We start from the raw sequence: 17,399 nt of genomic DNA, 5'->3' as shown, positions 1-17,399 counted from the left end.
TACGGTACGTGCCAGTGGATCCCGTTGGGTGTCGAGCAAACCGTGTGTACATTGACTAGTATGTGTGCATAATGTGGCGGGCAGAGACTCATGAAAGATTCTTGTTGGCTGGCAAGCTTGCCAAAGATAGGTACGTCTGGCGATGCACAGTTATTTAACCGTCGCCTACCCCTACCTGGAGCTTTCTGAAACACACATCGTGGCTTGATTTGAACGGTGTCAAGAGCCACACATTTTTTTATCGTCTGTGTAGAACGACTCATTTGACAACATGCCAATTATCAGCTGGAGGAGTAGACTAGTGCGCCTCAAGCTGACATGACAAAAGAGGAAAGAGAAAGACAGAGAAAAGGAGCAAAGGATTCGTGAGGCAATAACGTATATCGGCGTTTCAGTGTACGACCGGATACTAGGTCTTGGAAGACGAAAAAGCAAATGTAACACCTTGTTTACAAGACAGTGCTGAGTCGTGGATCTCCATCCGAGTGTAGCCAAGCGGACGATCACTGCTACTGCAGATCATATGCGCACAGGTCTCGGATTTGACTTGAGGGGGGAAGGGTCAGCGATGCTGTAGAGTAGGGTAAACTTGGTAGCTGCGATACATGGTTTGCCCGTGTAAACGTGATGAAAGGATACAACTAGCACAGGATTGGACCAAGAGTGAGAAAGTACCACTCCAGATAGCATCAAGACGGGTTTGGGTCGAGTGGTCCAAAAAAGTACGTCCGAGGAGGCACCTTCTGTGCCTGTGTACATACAGAGAGCACTTGAGGTTGCATCATACAGTCAAGTGTACAAGTCGAAGCTGACTCAAGAAAAAAAAGCAGCATTCCCTGAAATTCGATAATGAGTACGGTGTGTTCGGCGAGGTTGACCCACGCATGGCAATACTCGTCAGTCTTGGCAGAGGGCGATGCGGGCAAGCGTCATCATCAAGGTGTCGATGGTGATGAAGGACATGATTGTTGGCGATAAGGATTCAGCTTCCAAAGGTTAATTGATTACAACAGCGTCAGATGATGGCGTGGATGCAAAGAGAATTGCGCTAGCGACGTCTTCAGTTGGTAATGAGAAACAGGGGATGGCCATGTGTCGGCATGGGCCGAACAAACAACAGAGGTAAACGGAGAGACTCGGTCTTGGCCGTCGATCTTGCTTGTAATTTGCAGGCCACGTTGTGTTGTGCTAGGCTTGTGTGCGTGCGGGCGCGTGTGTTTGCTTCTGCTGCCCTTTTGAATAGGGAGAGAAAGGGGTTTTGGGCGGGCCTGTCGATCCGATTTGGGGCGTGGCCTCAGATCTGAGCTAAACGGCTTTTCCACGCTGGTGCTGCATCTTGCTTTGGGCGATTGAGAAACACGCGGCGTAGCTGCAGACTAGTGCACTAGAATGGAGTCAATGACGAGTCAGGCACGCTCATTTGCGGCAGCGAGTGCGGCCTGCACAAGACGATGCTGTGTAGGAGTAAGTACATGCGTATTGTCGGCCCTGATTTGCTTCCTCAAGGGAGTTGACAGGGAGGGAGCGGGGTCGGGTTGCATGTATGTAGATGGAAGACCTACGTAGTAGCTGTGGCCGGGTTGGCGGGACTGAGTGAGCCTCGACTCTGGTCTGTCACCTGGATGCCTGGCATAGTGAGGCTGGAGGGGGGCCACGGCGCGGTCTAGGTCATGAGTTTGACCGCTGGTGTGCCGCTGTCAAAAACCGTGGACTCCAAACCTCGATTAGTAAACGTTGATTCAACGGTAAACTGCATCGAGGAGAATGTGCGCCACAGTCGCCAGAGAGCCATGGTGACAGGGGGGGGGGATGTCGTGGTGAAGAGGGAAAAAGCAAGGCCGGGCTGCAATGGGGGCAGAAGTGGGTTTCAGGATATGGAGGGCGCGAGGCAAAGTACGCGATTGGCCCGGCGGGTAGAATTCGTCAATCTGATCTGTGCGATCTGAGCAAGGGATCCCTGTTCTGCGCAGTGTGGAGGATCCGAAGGAGAAATTCAAATACTACCGTGCAAGTGCGAGTAGGTACAGCGGTTACCCCTTCTGTGACGGCAGCTTAGCAGCGGGATCATGTTCCTGCTCTGCAGAGGCCCACCGGCGGCACTGCGCCCGATTGTGATGGATTGTGTATGTACACAGGCATACTACAGGGCCCTTCCGCGTGTCTTGATTGGGAAGCAGGGCGGCAGTGGATTGGCCGGCACGGGTCCATGTCACGGGCGCGGGAGCAGAATGGCAGTGGGCGTGCAACCACGAGGTTGTATGTCAAGGTTCAGCGTCGCCGACCTGCGAGTAGTACGGCGCGGGAGGGCGACATGCAGACACAGACTTGGTTGACAGTAGCCACCATTGTCGCGATCTACGCACCAGGGGCCCAAGGACAAACCAGACCCCTCCATGACACAGGTGCAGGCGTCAGAGTATCTGCAGGGAAGACGTCGTAAACCTTGGTAACTCTCGTAGCTTGTCCCCCCCTTCTCCCCTTCCGCCCGCGCAAATCCTCTTTTGCGTGCAGACGGGGAGAGCGGGGCGGCCACGAGCACAAAGTCAATATTATGGCACGAGTCGCGGCCAAGTAAGTTTGTCGCAATGTGCCGGTGCTACTCCGCGGAATGTATACATACCGACCGAGTCGGCCCCAAGGCGTGCTGGGCGACTACTTGGGATTGTGTGAGAAGACGTGAGGGTAAATATTTGCATGTAATGGGACATTTGATGGACGTGTTTTGCAGCATGGGTGGGCGAGTTTGTTTGTGGTGGGCCGAACGTCTTGGGTCGGCCAGTGGGACTTGAAACCTGTCGCACGAGAGCGTGGGCTGCGTGGGCGATATGCAGAGCGACGTAGCATGCGATTTGGTTGCGCATGTAGCCCAAAGCTACTTTAGAGTATGTAGAGACAAGACAGGACCGTAGAGTATGTGTGTGCGTGTGAGAGACAGAGCCACAAGGTGCGTTGCTGGAACCACCGTTGGTACCAGGGGACGGGAGCCGGCACAGCAGCATCGGTCGCAGTAGCGCGAGGGGAGATTTAGGTGCGGCTGATGCGCAAGGACACCAGTGAGCGTCAGGCAAAAGGGAAGGGCAACCAAGTCTCGTGGCCTCTTGGGCCAAGCGGAAGGCCCCGCGCGGTGCTCCGACGAACAGACGGAGTTTGTGGAGGTTGGACGAGATGATGGTGGTGGTGGTTGTGAATAGCATTTTGGGCGCCCAGTGGGACATGGGTTGGCGATCCGGCGACTCAGGGACCCCAGGCCGGTATCCAATAGCGCAGCGGCAAGACGCTGGCAGTGCTGGGGAAAGCGAACGCGATGCTCAGCTTGGCGGAGGTTTTCGCAATCGTGTTCGACCCCTGCGCGGGCAAGGGGGGTGAATCAGCGGCACACGACTGGATGATTTGCGCATTTCGACATGTATGTAATAATGAACGTGGCGCAGGCGTACCCAGGCAGCAGGTAGGCCGTGGGGACTGAGGGGACGGGAAGGGAAGGGAAGGGGAGGGGAGGGGGCAGGGTGTGAGGAGAGGTTAGTGCATAGGTTAAAGGGTGAGGGTGGGTGGATTAGAGTATAGTGGTTGTAGTAAGTGTGAGTATGTAGCGATAGTCATAGCAGATCAGTGGGAATATGACAAGTGTCGTAACAATAGATTAGCAGCAATACGGTCGCCGCAGCAGTAGCTGAGGCTCAGCAAAACACACGCAGCACCCACTCAGTCGGATGCTGTGCTTGCCGAAAACTCTAGCCTCCCACCTGGGACCCGCCTTGCCTCTTTCGGACTAGTGCTTGCTTGACCCCGGATCTGATGCGTCAGCCACACTCGTGCGCCTCAACTTCTCGCTGCTCTGCATCTGCCTCTGCCACCAACAGGGACCGGCGGGACCGGCTCGACTTCGGTGGGCCCGACACCAGCACTGCAGCTTCACGCCCTGCCCGTCTCTTGCGCTCACTCTCATCATACCTCCCTGCCCGCAGCGTGGGGTTTGCCCTTCAAGGCCATTGCCACGGGCCAGGCTGCACCCATCATCCTGGCGGCGGCGGCGACGACGACGACGACAATAGCAACAGGCCGGTGTCAGGTAGAGTATAGACGCAGAGCATCCCCACCGATGGCGTAGCCGGCCCACTGCTGGCTGGGGGGCATGAATGGAGAAAGTTGGGCGAGCCCTGTCCTCGAGACAATCAATCAGTCAATCAATCAATCAATCAATCAATCACTCACTCGTCACCCACGGCGCGGGCAGCCTCACTCGCTGGCACGCAGCAAATCGAGATGCAAGCGTCACACCCTCACAGATAGCCGCACTGGCAGCGCCCGCCTTGCAACCACGGCCCAGGGCCACGTCGCCGACAAAGGCCACAGACGGGCGGGTGACGACGTCTTTTGGCAATCAACGGTCTTGCTGCGTCCCAAAACGTCGTCGCCTGGCCCTCTGCCCCCTCCGAGCATGCCGAAACGGGCTCTCAGGCGGGCGTCGCCAGTGCGCTAAGGGTATTCCAAATGCCACGCCTGCTGCTGACTGGCGCAACCATCCCACACGCACCCACTCGCTACTCTCTCGCTACCTTTCGCTACTTTTCGCTACTGGCCCGCTGGCAGATCGCCCTCCAGCCCACCAACGGCCGCCAGCACCATGCTGCTGCTGCTGCTGCTCCTCTCGCTCTAGCATACGTCTGCTACATGTACGCAGTACAAGGTCTCCTAACCTGCTATTTACCGCCGTGGCGGCCACGCGCGCCCCGTCTTGTTTTCTGCCCTCCGTCAGCCCTCTCTAGGTCCAAGGCTCCCCGCCCACAAGACCGCTTTTGAACAGCCATGCAGCTTGCCGCGCTCGACGCAGCATCGGCCAGCTCGACAAAAAGGACGGCCAGCGCCCGACTGAGGCCCATGGCGCTAGCCCCCCGGGAGAACGACAGGCCCCAAAAGGAGTCGTCGTAGTGCCAAGCTCACCTCGCCGACCTCAATCCCTCCCTTGCGAGGGCCGTGACGATCGCACTACCAGCGCCCGGAGCGCAGTCCAGCACCAGCACCCGTTTGATCGACGCCCGAGTGCTGACTGCAACGTGCATCGTGCGCCGCTCGAGAGAACGCTGCCTCAGATGTAATGGTTCGCACGAGAAACAGCACACGAGAATGCCCTGCCAATGGCCGCCCACCCCTCTTTCCCTCTCCGTCTGCCAACCACCACCACGGCCACATGGTCGCCCGAGGCGGTGCTCCACCACCCTTCTGCCCGTGTCATGTGTGTGTATGTATGTATGTATGTATGTACAGTGTGTAGGTATACTGACAAGCTCTGCCAGGCCCCTACACTACTACCAACACCACAACTCTATTCCAGGGACCGTTGCACTGTGTCCATGCATGTACACATGTATGTAGCCAAGTACGTATCTATGTATATTCAAAGTCCATCCATCCATCCACACCCACAACATGCACCATGCACTGTATAGGGTGACGGGATCCAGGGCCCTGCCACCATGGCAGCGCATCTGCTATCCATGTATTTGGGCTCTTCTGGGTGCTGCGGGCAACCAAAGCTGCCAGCCCGGGCACACCCTGGAAGCTGCTGAGGCTGGCTGAAGGGGCCTGCTGCTCAACCTTTGGGCCATGGACATGTTTGGTTTTACAGTGCGCAGGGTAGGTCGAGTATCGCGTCCAGTGGGGGTATTCCTGACTATCGCTATGCTGTCTACAAAAGCCCGCCGGCCAATGTGCTACGGGCGCACCGTCATGAATCGGCAGCCAAACGGCCAGGGCCCCTAGGCAGGTGCACCATGCTGCGCGAGCGGTGGGCCGCTGACGGGGACGAGCGCGCTCACGGCGGCCAGGGAGCGTCGCAGGGGGGTGCGCGGGCTATTCACCCTGGTCCTCCCACCATGGAAATGCGAGCTGGGCGTCCCACTTGCTTTTTCGGCCTCCCCAAAGATGGCGTCCGGCGAGCGCCATACGCCATGCCACGATGTGATACAGGGTACTTGTCGAATCCGACGATCTGGTCCTTCTACTAGGTCCATCGCTGCCTGTGTGCGTCGTCGACAGCCATCACACTAGCCTTTTGCTGCTCAGGGCCCAGTCAGTTGCTCTGAGCGCCCCATGACGCCCCAGCGCTCTGTGTCCACCATCTCACCATTGCCTTAGCCGCATCTTCTGAAAAGCAGAATCCTCGCTCACCTCTGCCCGTCCCGAACAAGTCAATAACTCCTCGACCGCCTTGGCGTCCAAGTGTCAGGACTACTCCCTCCTCACGCCCGCCTTGATATATACCGGTGCTTCGCCTCTACCACGTTTACCGTTGGTCCGTCAGACAACGTTCACTACCACTCAACATCCACTCGACTCAACAACACACTTGCACACACTTTGAATCTACCCTTCCACAGTCACCAATCCGCACATACGGTATGTCTCCTCTCTCTCCCTTCTTTAGACCCTTTGCACCATCTCGCACTGCCCTGGGTACATCCCGTCCTCTGTATTTTGTCTGCAACACATCTTGTCAATCTACACATTGTCAGTGCCTGTTGCAGATATACCCCCTCCCTTCTCTCATCTCCCCTGTTTCCACCTATCAACGCTCAGCCTCATGGTTGTCTCACCCCCCTCGCATTTTCATCTTGTGTCATGGTTACCTCCAGTCCACGAAACTGACCTGCCACCGCTTAGCCTTCCATCGAACATCGACTCAGAGTCAAAGTTCGCATTTCTTCTCACTTGTTTTCAAACAACTGCACCCTTTCTTAACCACAAAACTTCACAATGGTTGCCCACAGACGCGGCCCCTGGTCGCAGCACGAGGACCAGTGGCTTGTCAACCTCGTAGCTCGCAATGGACCCCACAACTGGGTTCGCATTTCACAAGAAATCGGCTCCAGGTCACCCAAGCAATGCAGAGAGCGCTATCACCAGAACCTCAAGCCCTCATTAAACCACGACCCAATCACTGGCGAAGAGGGCGAACTGATTGAGAAGATGGTTGCTGAGATGGGTAAGAGATGGGCAGAGATTGCTCGCCGGTTAAAAGGTCGCAGCGACAATGCTGTCAAGAACTGGTGGAACGGAGGTCAAAACCGCAGAAAGCGCAATCCTGAGCGTGCCGACCAACGACCCCGCGACTACATGCACCAAGCACAGCCTGGCTTCCATTACCCACTACCTAGCACTCTTCCTCACCATGAAGAGCACCACCACATGACCCCTCGCCATGACCAGCAACGACACGACTCCCACCGACCGTCAGTACACTCGCCACATGCTCTCAAGCTTCCCCAGCCCCAGCGATTTGAGCCCTACCCAGCACCTCGCCCACAGCCTCTCGATCTCGCCACATACGGATCACACGCGGCTGTACGAGCACGAGGATTCGAGACGCCTATGCCTTCACCTTCTGGATACTCCATCGTATCTGCCGACGGCGCTCCTTCCCTCATCACTGACACTGGCTCAGAGTCGAGGTCCCCCCGTGGTGCCGCTTCTCCCCCAGACATGACACTCGCACCGCTAGTCGGTAGCCGGGAAGAGCGCAAGAACTCCAGCACCCGTTACCTCCCCGCCACTGGCTTTGCACCTGAAGACGACTCCTCCAGCGATCCTTACCGACGCCGTGGCTCACTTCAGCTGCCTCCTCTGCACCGCAACGAGGCCCAGACTTCCAAGGCAGCCCCTTCTTTCCGCGAGCCAAACTACGAGCGCCCGCAACCACCACAACTCCTTACCCAGCCGACCCCCCAGCTCACACACCACCACTCTATGCCTCAGTCTGCTCCCACCAGTGTACCACAACGACCACTACCACCTTTTCACTCACTCGCTGAGCCAAGGCTACCCCTGCCCCACTCCACAAGCGCGAGTAGCAGCCCGGCATCGAGGCAACTGCCGTCCCCCTACGTCTTGCCCTCAATGCCAGCAGAGGCACGAAGCGCACCCGTATCGCCAAAGGACCGAATGTCTCTGCGAAACATCATGTAGATTGCCTGTGTTTCACACTGTCTACCATATCCCTTCTTGTCTATATGTCACGTCCGCCACTTCATGTATCCCTATTAATAGCCGAGTTGTCCACCATCGGCATCGCTTGTTCTGGTCCTTTTTTTCTCTTTCTCTCAAGGTTCACATTTACTTGTATTGTACGAAATCATTAAGGAACATTGGGCATGACTAGCAGGATTTTTCCCCAAGTAGGGCCTGTCTACAGAAGGGGCATCACATTGGGAGGTTGTATCATCTTGTTCTCGTTTCGGCCTGTTGCGGCCACTTCTCTGCATTCTGTGCGTTAAAGTTCGAAACGCTATCTTGGCGAGTCATCTGTATATTGCGACAAATTGTCGCTAGCGATAATACCCAATAGTGCCATCGACACTTGTATCTGCTCTATGGCTATGTCAAACAAAAATACGAATCGTATATCCATCAGCTCACTTCTAAACTTACACACCTTGTCCCATCCACATGACTGATCCCTCACTTCAGATGGCAGAGGTCCAGCGACTCTGCAACAGACCAGAGGGACCACCCTCATGACCGACGATCGGCGAAGACTAATCCTGTTGCCCCTCAACCCCTACCGGCAAGTTCTCACCGCCCCAATGATACCTCGTACTACTGGGCGTACCCACCACACGACAGACATTCACAAACGGCCAAAGTACCCCATGGCAGTGCCTCAACCCCCACCACACCTCGATCAAGGCCTGGGCCCGATCCTGCCTCATGTACCGATCAGCTTGTGCAGTCTTATCCGTTTCAACATCTGCAATATCGCCTAGCCGCCCTCGTCATTGGGCTATGATAGCATAGCTAACGAGAAATCCTTCGTGTCAGCATTTTTTTCACTGGTCACTCCTTTCTTGGTCACTGCAGCTGCATGTAAGCTGTGGTGGCACTGGATTCCAGGTCATGATAATGTCACCTCGATACATGCAGCCTCCAGCGTCTCCTCTATCGGCTGATCCCCTCCCTTCCCCCCAAGGCTGTGTTTTGGGTCAAGTTCCCAAATACCGCCGTTAGCAGGCTTTCTTCTTCTTGTACGTCAACACTTGTGGTAGACTTGTGCCAAAACCCGCACACCTGCCATGCTTGTCTTAATTACAGCATCACGCTGGCTGTATAACTATGAACCATTTACACATCTTGTGTTCAAGTGCATTGTCACACGCACTGGGATGCTCCCCGTTGCAACCCCAAGTCTCGAATCAGAGCGTCGGCTTTTCCCCCGCTACGGCACGCCCGGCCCCCTTCTTGTCGCCATCAACGTCCGCATGCGGACTGTCCAGCCTCCACATTATGCTTAACGCTTCCCTGTTCAATCCATCACTTTTTGTTGCTATGCCGTTGCTAGAAACGTCAAAGTCAACGGCGCATCCAGATCGATGCCACTAGAGATACAGGGTCGGCGACTAGAAACTCCTCACCACACCCACCACAACCAAGAAGAGTAAAGGAGTCAGTGAGGGCTAGATCATGCGCCCCCTCCCATACGATCCTACCATGTTCGGCTATTAGACTTTGATCGCCCGCCTAGCGCGCCACAGCTCCAGTGATGCCCCCTTAGCGTAAATCTGCAAAGTAACAAACCTGCTGCAAGCGTTGAGAAGAAATGGCATGGGCCTTTTGGCCGCAGGGGACCGCTTCCAAGGCTGGTACCCTAACGTGGTCATGCATGCACCAATCGATAGTACCCTGCCGGATCCTCACGTCTCGGGTCTACGCCGTCAGGTCGGGCGTCCCCGCTATCCTCATCTTTGCCGTCTAAATTGCCACGGTCCACCACAATCATCTTCTGTTCCTACCGCTAATGCATACGCCGTTGGAAGGCCGTCCATCTGAGGCCTTTCTAGGCTTTGGAGGGAAATAATAACAGGGCATATTTCCACTCTGTCGGGTCTGAAAATACTCGGTCACTGGCCGGAATTTCAACCCATCTTTCATTACACCATGGCTACCTCCATTTAGGCGCTCGGGAAGAACGGTGCCATTGTGGGACACCCCTCCCCCCAAATATCCGTAGAGTCCCGGTCGAGAACTTGTTATACGCATACGTATTACCATCGGCTTGCAGACTGGGCGCTACGGGTTCCAAAAGTACAATCACCCGTCACAAGCCCAGTCCCACCTTGATGATTACTTATTCTCACCAGACACTATGATTTCCGTGGTGCCATGTCACGTTGCTTCCAGCTGCCCCTGTCAGTGTGATGAAAATCTTGTGCTCATCGCGCTTTGGCAAGCATCGCAGCATCTCAGTGTCACCCTAATCGCAGATCCTGCCGGATACCCTCCGCAGAGGAGGGCCTTCTTTTGGCTCGTGACGTAAAGATGCATGAGCAATACCCCATAATCTGTGCACTCAAGCTGTGCAAGGTGATGCTGTCTGAACAAATTGCCAGGATGGCGTGGCCAGAACGAAGCCTCGTCAAAAGAGTCAAACAAGGAAAAAAAAATTGTGCATGAAACACGTAGCCGTCAAGGCAAGGCTATAGCTGTCAATAACCTGCAGGACAAGCCAAAACAGGTGTCAGACGAAAAGTTGGTCGGTCCCAGGTTTTTTTGGAAACCATGGTACCGTGGCGGGTGCCCTGGTGAAACGCACGAGTTGACGGTTGTCCGTCGATCGTTGTCTCGCTCGATCTTGTGCGGTTCATGCGCATCATGGACAGTCTGTGCCCCGAGTTACTATGCGGTGAAGACGTTGCACGTCAAACGACTTGCGGAGTACGGGTTCCGGAACATTGCGGCTTGGAGTGTGCTGGCATAACGCCTATGGGACCGAGTCCCGCACACCTTTTTTTTTGCTCATTCAACGGACGCACCCCACGGCTCCCGGTATCTGTCAGGGCAAGAGCGTGGCCGATCTCACTTGCAGTACCTGGCTTTCGCTCTTGGGGAAAAGTCTGGTTCAGTTACAGAGGACTGCGCTTTTCTTTCCCTCGCTCCCTCGCTCCCTTCCTTCCTTTCCCCCATCGCCCCCCTTTTACCCCTTGAAAAACCAAAGTCTGCATGTACATGACATGTACAGTAGCTCTGGCGTGAACCAGGAAATTCAAACGTATCACACTTCGGTGGGATATCTCCACTGGGCGTAGGTAACCAAGTGGATCCTCCCCAGTTAACAGAGACAGAAGTCAGAGGGGCCCGTCCATTCTCCCACCGGTCCGCCGTTCAATCGCGAGACGCTGGTGAAAAATGACACGGTGAGCCCACCATGGCTCGTCGCGAAGGTTTCCCCGTTTGGTTCCTGCATGATCACCAGCCATCGTTGCGCTGGAAAAGCGACCGGTGCATGCATGGCGTTGGACTGGTTGCGCTTGCAACGGCATGGAAAAAAGGAGAGAAAGAGAGGGGGGAAAAGATGGGTACGGTACTAGGCACTTTGCAGCCTGACTTTGCAACCTTAGCCGTCGACGGAGTTCGTCAAAATTCCGTCACGAACGGCAGCCAGTGTTTTCCTAATTCTCCTTTCAACGTACACTGAACCTGCATGTCCCATCCAGCAGCGTGCTTGCAAAAGGAGTTTTAACCCGCCCCAAACACGGCCACTCCCGAACAATCTTTATTTCCGCATTTTTTTTTCAATTTTTTCCCATAATCCTCCTCTTGAACAAAATCTAGATCATGCAGCTTTTTTTCCCCAAGGAACACAGCATGTGGTGTTTTTTTTCTCGACGTTCCGACGTTCGTCGTACAAGAGGCGGGGTGAGAAAAAGCTTCTCGCTTACCAAAGGCGAAGTTGCGGCATTGCGGCTGATCTACCCAGCTATAACACCTTGTCCTAAGAGGCATAAATCAGCTTCTCCCTTGTTAATAAAATAACACACCCCAGTCCACTCTCTGCCCTACGCTTACTTTTCGTTTCTTTTTTTTACACATTGCCTCGACGACCAGACCACAATATGTTATCGCAACACGTAACAAAAGCATTACTCAAATCACCACCCCTTCTCAGTCTAAAATCTCACGCGCAACCCTCTTCTTTATTTTTCCCTCAAAAAATGATTTTCCATCACGCGATAGTTCAGGCAAAAAAGCGATCGTAATGTTGCACCATCGGGCCTTTTATCATTTCACCAACACGAGCAAAAAAAACAATCAAAAAATGCTCATCTTCCAAATATTGTAAAATTACAGGGACATTCGCTGCATTGCAAATCCCCCCCCCCTCCCCGGGGTTATTCTTCTTTCCCTCTTTTGCGCTGGATCATCTCGTAAGGGCCAAAGCGTATGTGTGCTATCGCAATTGGTCCCAGGCAGGGGGGGGAAGAGGAAAGCGGAGTAGCCAATTCACCTCACTAAACCAAATTAAGGCATTGCTGGGTAAAGAAAAAGTGTTCTTGCGTCATTGCACACACACACACATGCCTTGGCTGGCACGTGACCGAAGTCACATGTCGCGTTTCTCGGCCCGGCGGATCTTTGCACCAGCCACCCACCACCCCCCCCCCCATTCTCCCCGGCTCGTTCCAACTACACTGCAATATTGTCATTAAACAAACCGCGTTATCGCCACGTGAGAGCTTGTGGGCGAAAGTATTGCTACGTTTGTTATTAAAAAGGACGAGAGCTATCAAAAAGAGTGGTGTAGCTTACTTGTTGTCTGTCGTCGCGTCAACACACCTCCTTTGCTGACAGGCTTTTTTTTTCTTTCGGCTTCGCCGGAGCAACACTCAGCTTGGACGACTCTGCGAAAAATAAGCTGTGTGTAACGGGCATTTGCGCGTTTTCTTATTGTTTGGTTTGTTGGTGGTGTGTTTTTCTGCAGATTGCTGGCAGGCATGTCGGCTAATGGGCTGTATGATCCTGATCAGAGTGCTGTAGATACCCGGTGGATTCAGCCATGGAGCGAGGCGTTTAGGGTGAGTTTTTTTTGTGTGTGTGTGTGTACATGTTGCTGGATTGGGGCTGGATTGATAAACACACCTCCCCCCCCCCCCAAAAGTCAATGTGGCGTATGCAGCTGGAAATGTCTAAACGAATGTGTTTTTGGATTACAACGTGTACATGGAAAAGTGGTTAGGCTAGGTGGGGGTATAAAAGTGACTTGCAGGCTAACTGGTGTATACAAATTTAGGCTCAACGCGACGTTGGACTCCGCGTTCCTATCAATTTCCAGACTGTGCCGGGTGTCTCGCTGACGGCAGCGTGTTTTCCTGAAAATCAGTTTGAGCATTTTGCTTTTAAAAGGTGCTTTTCTAATTTGCTTGCCGTGGGGTTTCGCAGGTTCACCGTGGATACGTATTGGGATCCTCTACGTCAAGTATGGAGCTTGTGTCCTGTGGAGCTTCCTCGAGCAAATGGAGGTGACGCGAATGGCGCGGAGGCGCCGGTGAGGACAAGTCAGACGGTAGTGCAGTCCAGTGATACTGTGATGGCTTCAGTACCAATGTCAACAGTGCCTCTTCCTCCGGGGGCACAAAGACGCCAAGAGACGGCGACATCAGCATCACTAGCTGTAGGTTCGTCGTCAGCAGCAGCATCTCCGTCTATTATATCTGCTTCTGCTTCGTCAGTGTCTTCAGCACCAACCAGTGCAGCGACTCCCACCATTGTCGACTTTCCGAGTCCAGATGGACCACCAATCTTGCAAGTTGGCAACTATAATTGCACTTCTCTCACGACACTAGATCTGCTCACGGGAATATTGGAAGATTTCCTAGACGCAACCTCCACTACTACTGGCGCTGCTCTAGTCCTGTTTTCATTCAATGTACATGCCGCGTCCTCGATTGCTAACCCCAATGCTGATGCTCCTATCCTTTCTCGAGGCCAACTACCCGGACAAGGACAGCTACTTAGCGATATATTGCGAGGCAATCTCTCGGATGAGACGTATAAACCTACCAACCTGGCTGACCAGCGAGCGAATCTGAACGAGTCTTGGTATGATGTCGAGTGGAACAATCAGCCAGTACATGGATACTACGAGGGGTTGACCAACGCTGAGGGCCAGTCATATACGCGCAACGGATGGCCAACAGAAGCTTTTATAGAATTCAAAAAGCTGTTCCGCTTGGTTGCCAGCTACGGCACCATCGACTCTCAAATGCGCGAGTACAATACAACCGCCGACTCTGGCTACATCTTCCCTGCAGGCACACTTTCCAACCAAATCTCTACCTCTGTCGACTCAGACGGCAGCGTAACATCCGGCTGTCTCTTCAACCCCTCCTCTACCAGCATCACGACCCCAAACGCCTCCTGGGCCCTATCCACCGCCCCGCAACTCGACCTACCCGCGAACCCCGACCTCTCCCTCCTCATCCCCTCCATCACCAACCTCACCCGCTGCGGCACATCCCCCTTCCTCAACCAAACCCTCGCCCGCACCCCCGCAGACCGCAACCCCCTCCCCTACGCCGCCTTCGTCCACTCAACCCTCTGGTCCTTTGCCCCGGGCGAACCCCTCAACGCAACCCAAAACGACGACACCAACAGCATAAACCGCTGCGTCGTAATGACAAAATCCACACATCCCAGCCGCTGGCGCACAACAGACTGCCGCGAGCCCCACCGCGTCGCCTGCCACGACCCTTCTTCGCCCTACACCTGGCGCCTCTCCTCCGACACCTCCCCGTACGAAACCGCAGAATCCCACTGCACACCGCCCTCCCGCTTCAGCGTCCCGCACACCGCCCTCGAAAACGCACACTTGTATTCTGTCTTAGCTGCTAGTCCGGACGACGACGTCGTCTATATCAATTTGAACAGTATCAATACCCCCGACTGCTGGGTCGAGGGCCGCAACTCGACGTGTCCGTACCTCGCGAGTACGGATACGGATCGGACGCGCATTGTGGTTGTGCCAACGGTGGCGGCGATTATCATTTTCGTACTTGCGGCGCTGACGTTTTTTGTAAAGTGTGCGGCGAATCGGAGAGAGAACGTTAGGGGGAGGAAGAGGAGGTTGGTTGGGGGGTGGGAGTATGAGGGTGTGCCTAGTTGAGTTTATTTATATGTTACTCGGCCATAAAGTCATACTAAGGAGTGGGAAAAAGAGTAAGGGATACTGGGGAGAAGGGAGGCGACATGTAGAAAGAGGTCATCATTGGATATCAGAAAGTAGAACTATGAAAGTGTGGAATGGGGGTATCACTACAATAAATAATCAAATCAGGCAAAAACTCCAATGAACCGGATCCCTTGTTACAAGACCAATGGCCATCCTTCTTTCCTCTCTCTAACCCTCTCAATCAAAGAATAGCACAGTATGCTCCGCTCAATCGTCTTTCAGTCCAAAGTACCTACTCAACACAATAAGACCCCCCAAACCTCTTCGTCCGCCCCGAACTCCTCGTCGCCACCTTCGCCTTCCCTTTTATCTTCGTCTTCGGGCCTACATACACATCGCTATCGCTCTCATCCTCCTCTGACTCTACCGGCTTGCGGGTAGACGAGCGCGTAGGAGTTTTCCTATAGCGCTTCGCTGATGGCGACGATGCATCAGAGGACGAAGCGGGGTTCTTGCGTTTTGTGGGGGTAGGAGTGACGGCGATGGCGTCGCTATCTGCATCTTCTTCTTTGTCGTCATCAGCGGCGGAGAACGATAGCGAGGATAAGGGAGAAGAGGAAGCGGATTCCAACTCGTCCTCTTCAGACTCCTCAACTACAGCTTTCGTATTCTTAACCGTGCGAACACGACTACCACGTCCAGGCGGCGCACGTTGCACCTTTGTCAGCTTCAGTCCCGCAGAATGACGAGTGATGGCCGCGGCGTCGGCGTGTTCGCTGTGTATGGGAGCCGCGCCACCTAGGTTCTGGACGAGGGATGCGAAGTCGGTCGGGTAGTACCAGTCTTCGTTGTCGTGCTCGAGACAGTACTGGATGCAGCGTGTTAGATCCAGGGCATCGGGGCCAGAGGGCATCACCTTGACGCCGTTGGCTAAGTCGCGGAATAGGATTGTCTTGGGAGATTGTGGCGACGACATCATACTCTCTGGGGTGTGGAAGTTCGATACGCTGACGCTGGAGTGGTTGAAGGTGGAGGGTTCTATGATGTCGGCGTGTTTGGTGACGGTCCAGCCCTTGTAGGCTGGGTTGGTCTTTGCGTGGATGTTCATCTGGCCTTTCATCATGCGGTAGATTGTGTTGTTTTCGATGGGGCCGATGGGCATGGCGCGGTAGTGGTTGATCATACTGGCCAGGGTCATGGCGAGGGCGCCGTTGGAGATGAAGCGGTTGATTATGTCGAAGGACTTGATGGATTGAGGTAAGAAGGCGGTAACTTCTGCCATGGTCAGGTTGCCGGAGGGGAATGGGAGCCAAGGAGATGGCGCGTCTCGGAGCTTGTTGTAGTTGAGCGCTGCCGAGGACGTGGATGGTGTCCATGTGCTTTGTGAATCGCTGGTATCCGGCTTATGCGGTGTGTGATTGGGCAGTGTTAACCTCTCTGGTGAGCTGCGCTCCATCATTTGTTCCTGGTCAGCTTCCATGGTCTGTCCAACTTGATAGATGGGCTGTGCCTGGATGTCTATATCGTGCTTCGCTACTATGGCTCTCAGTGGAAAAAATCCAAGCACCTCAGGGATGTTATCTTCTGCAATGTATTCTACCGCGGTCTCTGGATCAAGAACCTGCGCATTGAAGGAAGTCACAGCATTTCCCAATCGATGCTTATTATATGCATCCAGGATAGTCCGCTCATTGCACAGTGTGCGATGTAGTACTACCATGGGGTCAACATCGCGGCTGTTGCACTCTTCAATGCCTTCCCAAAGGAGTTGCTGGAGCTGGTCTCTCAAGAACGGAACGTTCGTGTATAGATGTCCAGCGTCCATCTGTGCGTCGTCTAGCATGTCTTGGACTTCCGTACGCGAAAAATTGTCGGAAGTGAATAGCTGTGAGGGAGAATCCATTGTGAGCACCTGTATGTTGGTTGACTACTCCAATTGAAGTTGTGTGAATGTAATGGTATCAGAGTGTTCAGTGGATCAACGAAAACTCTGTTTTTATAAAAATGAGACCTATTGCCCAATAATGCACTGAGCCCTTGGGGTTCACTGAGGTACCGGTGATCTCGTCACTGTGAAGTGAAAGTGAACCGTTGGCGATGTTTGCAACACCTCACCAAAGAGCAATGACATTGTGTATTGGATGGAAATACTGGTATATAATAAAGACACTGTTAGGTGAACAATGTAACAGAGATATATGCTCGAACATTGTTCGAGTCTTTGTCTTAGCCATGTTCGAGATGGTGTAGCACTCCAGTTTGACTGGAGTGACTTGGGAGAAATCCGCATACTCATGAGTGTTGGGGAAGACGTGTATTCAGCGATATATTCTTGCAATAGCAGCCTGCGTCTTCACGGGAATACTTGCTTCGCACGAGCAGGCAGAGCGCGCACTATAATGACCATTGTTATAAGAATCGCTTTCACAGGTCGTTTGCTTGTATTCGGTCTATTGTTTCCAGT

General features: G+C 54.0%; 4 protein-coding genes across 4 annotated transcripts; 3 read left to right on the top strand and 1 right to left on the bottom strand.

The window, feature by feature from the left end:
- Nucleotides 1–6,753: 6,753 nt before the first annotated feature.
- Nucleotides 6,754–7,962, top strand: COCVIDRAFT_99762 (hypothetical protein; the record flags this gene model as incomplete). Its single annotated transcript, XM_014700965.1, has 1 exon — nucleotides 6,754–7,962. The coding sequence occupies one exon, from the start codon at nucleotides 6,754–6,756 to the stop codon at nucleotides 7,960–7,962; it is 1,209 nt and encodes a 402-aa protein (XP_014556451.1).
- Nucleotides 7,963–10,587: 2,625 nt separating this feature from the next.
- On the top strand, nucleotides 10,588–10,974 carry COCVIDRAFT_99851 (hypothetical protein; the record flags this gene model as incomplete). The annotated part of the gene is made up of 1 exon (XM_014700964.1): nucleotides 10,588–10,974. A coding segment is annotated over one exon (387 nt), but the record flags the coding sequence as incomplete, so codon positions are not given.
- A 1,787-nt stretch (nucleotides 10,975–12,761) lies between these two features.
- COCVIDRAFT_37939 (hypothetical protein) lies at nucleotides 12,762–14,929 on the top strand (the record flags this gene model as incomplete). The annotated part of the gene is made up of 3 exons (XM_014700963.1): nucleotides 12,762–12,842; nucleotides 13,058–13,286; nucleotides 13,497–14,929. The coding sequence occupies 3 exons, from the start codon at nucleotides 12,762–12,764 to the stop codon at nucleotides 14,927–14,929; spliced, it is 1,743 nt and encodes a 580-aa protein (XP_014556449.1).
- Nucleotides 14,930–15,227: 298 nt separating this feature from the next.
- COCVIDRAFT_37938 (hypothetical protein) lies at nucleotides 15,228–16,838 on the bottom strand (the record flags this gene model as incomplete). Its single annotated transcript, XM_014700962.1, has 1 exon — nucleotides 15,228–16,838. One exon carries the CDS (start codon nucleotides 16,836–16,838, stop codon nucleotides 15,228–15,230), a length of 1,611 nt encoding a protein of 536 aa, XP_014556448.1.
- Nucleotides 16,839–17,399: the final 561 nt, after the last annotated feature.

The sequence above is a fragment of the Bipolaris victoriae genome (assembly GCF_000527765.1).
Source record: "Bipolaris victoriae FI3 unplaced genomic scaffold scaffold_44, whole genome shotgun sequence".
NCBI classification, from domain to species: domain Eukaryota; kingdom Fungi; phylum Ascomycota; class Dothideomycetes; order Pleosporales; family Pleosporaceae; genus Bipolaris; species Bipolaris victoriae.
The sequence above is the reverse complement of the archived record's forward strand: the minus strand, read 5'-3'. Positions and strand labels throughout refer to the sequence as shown.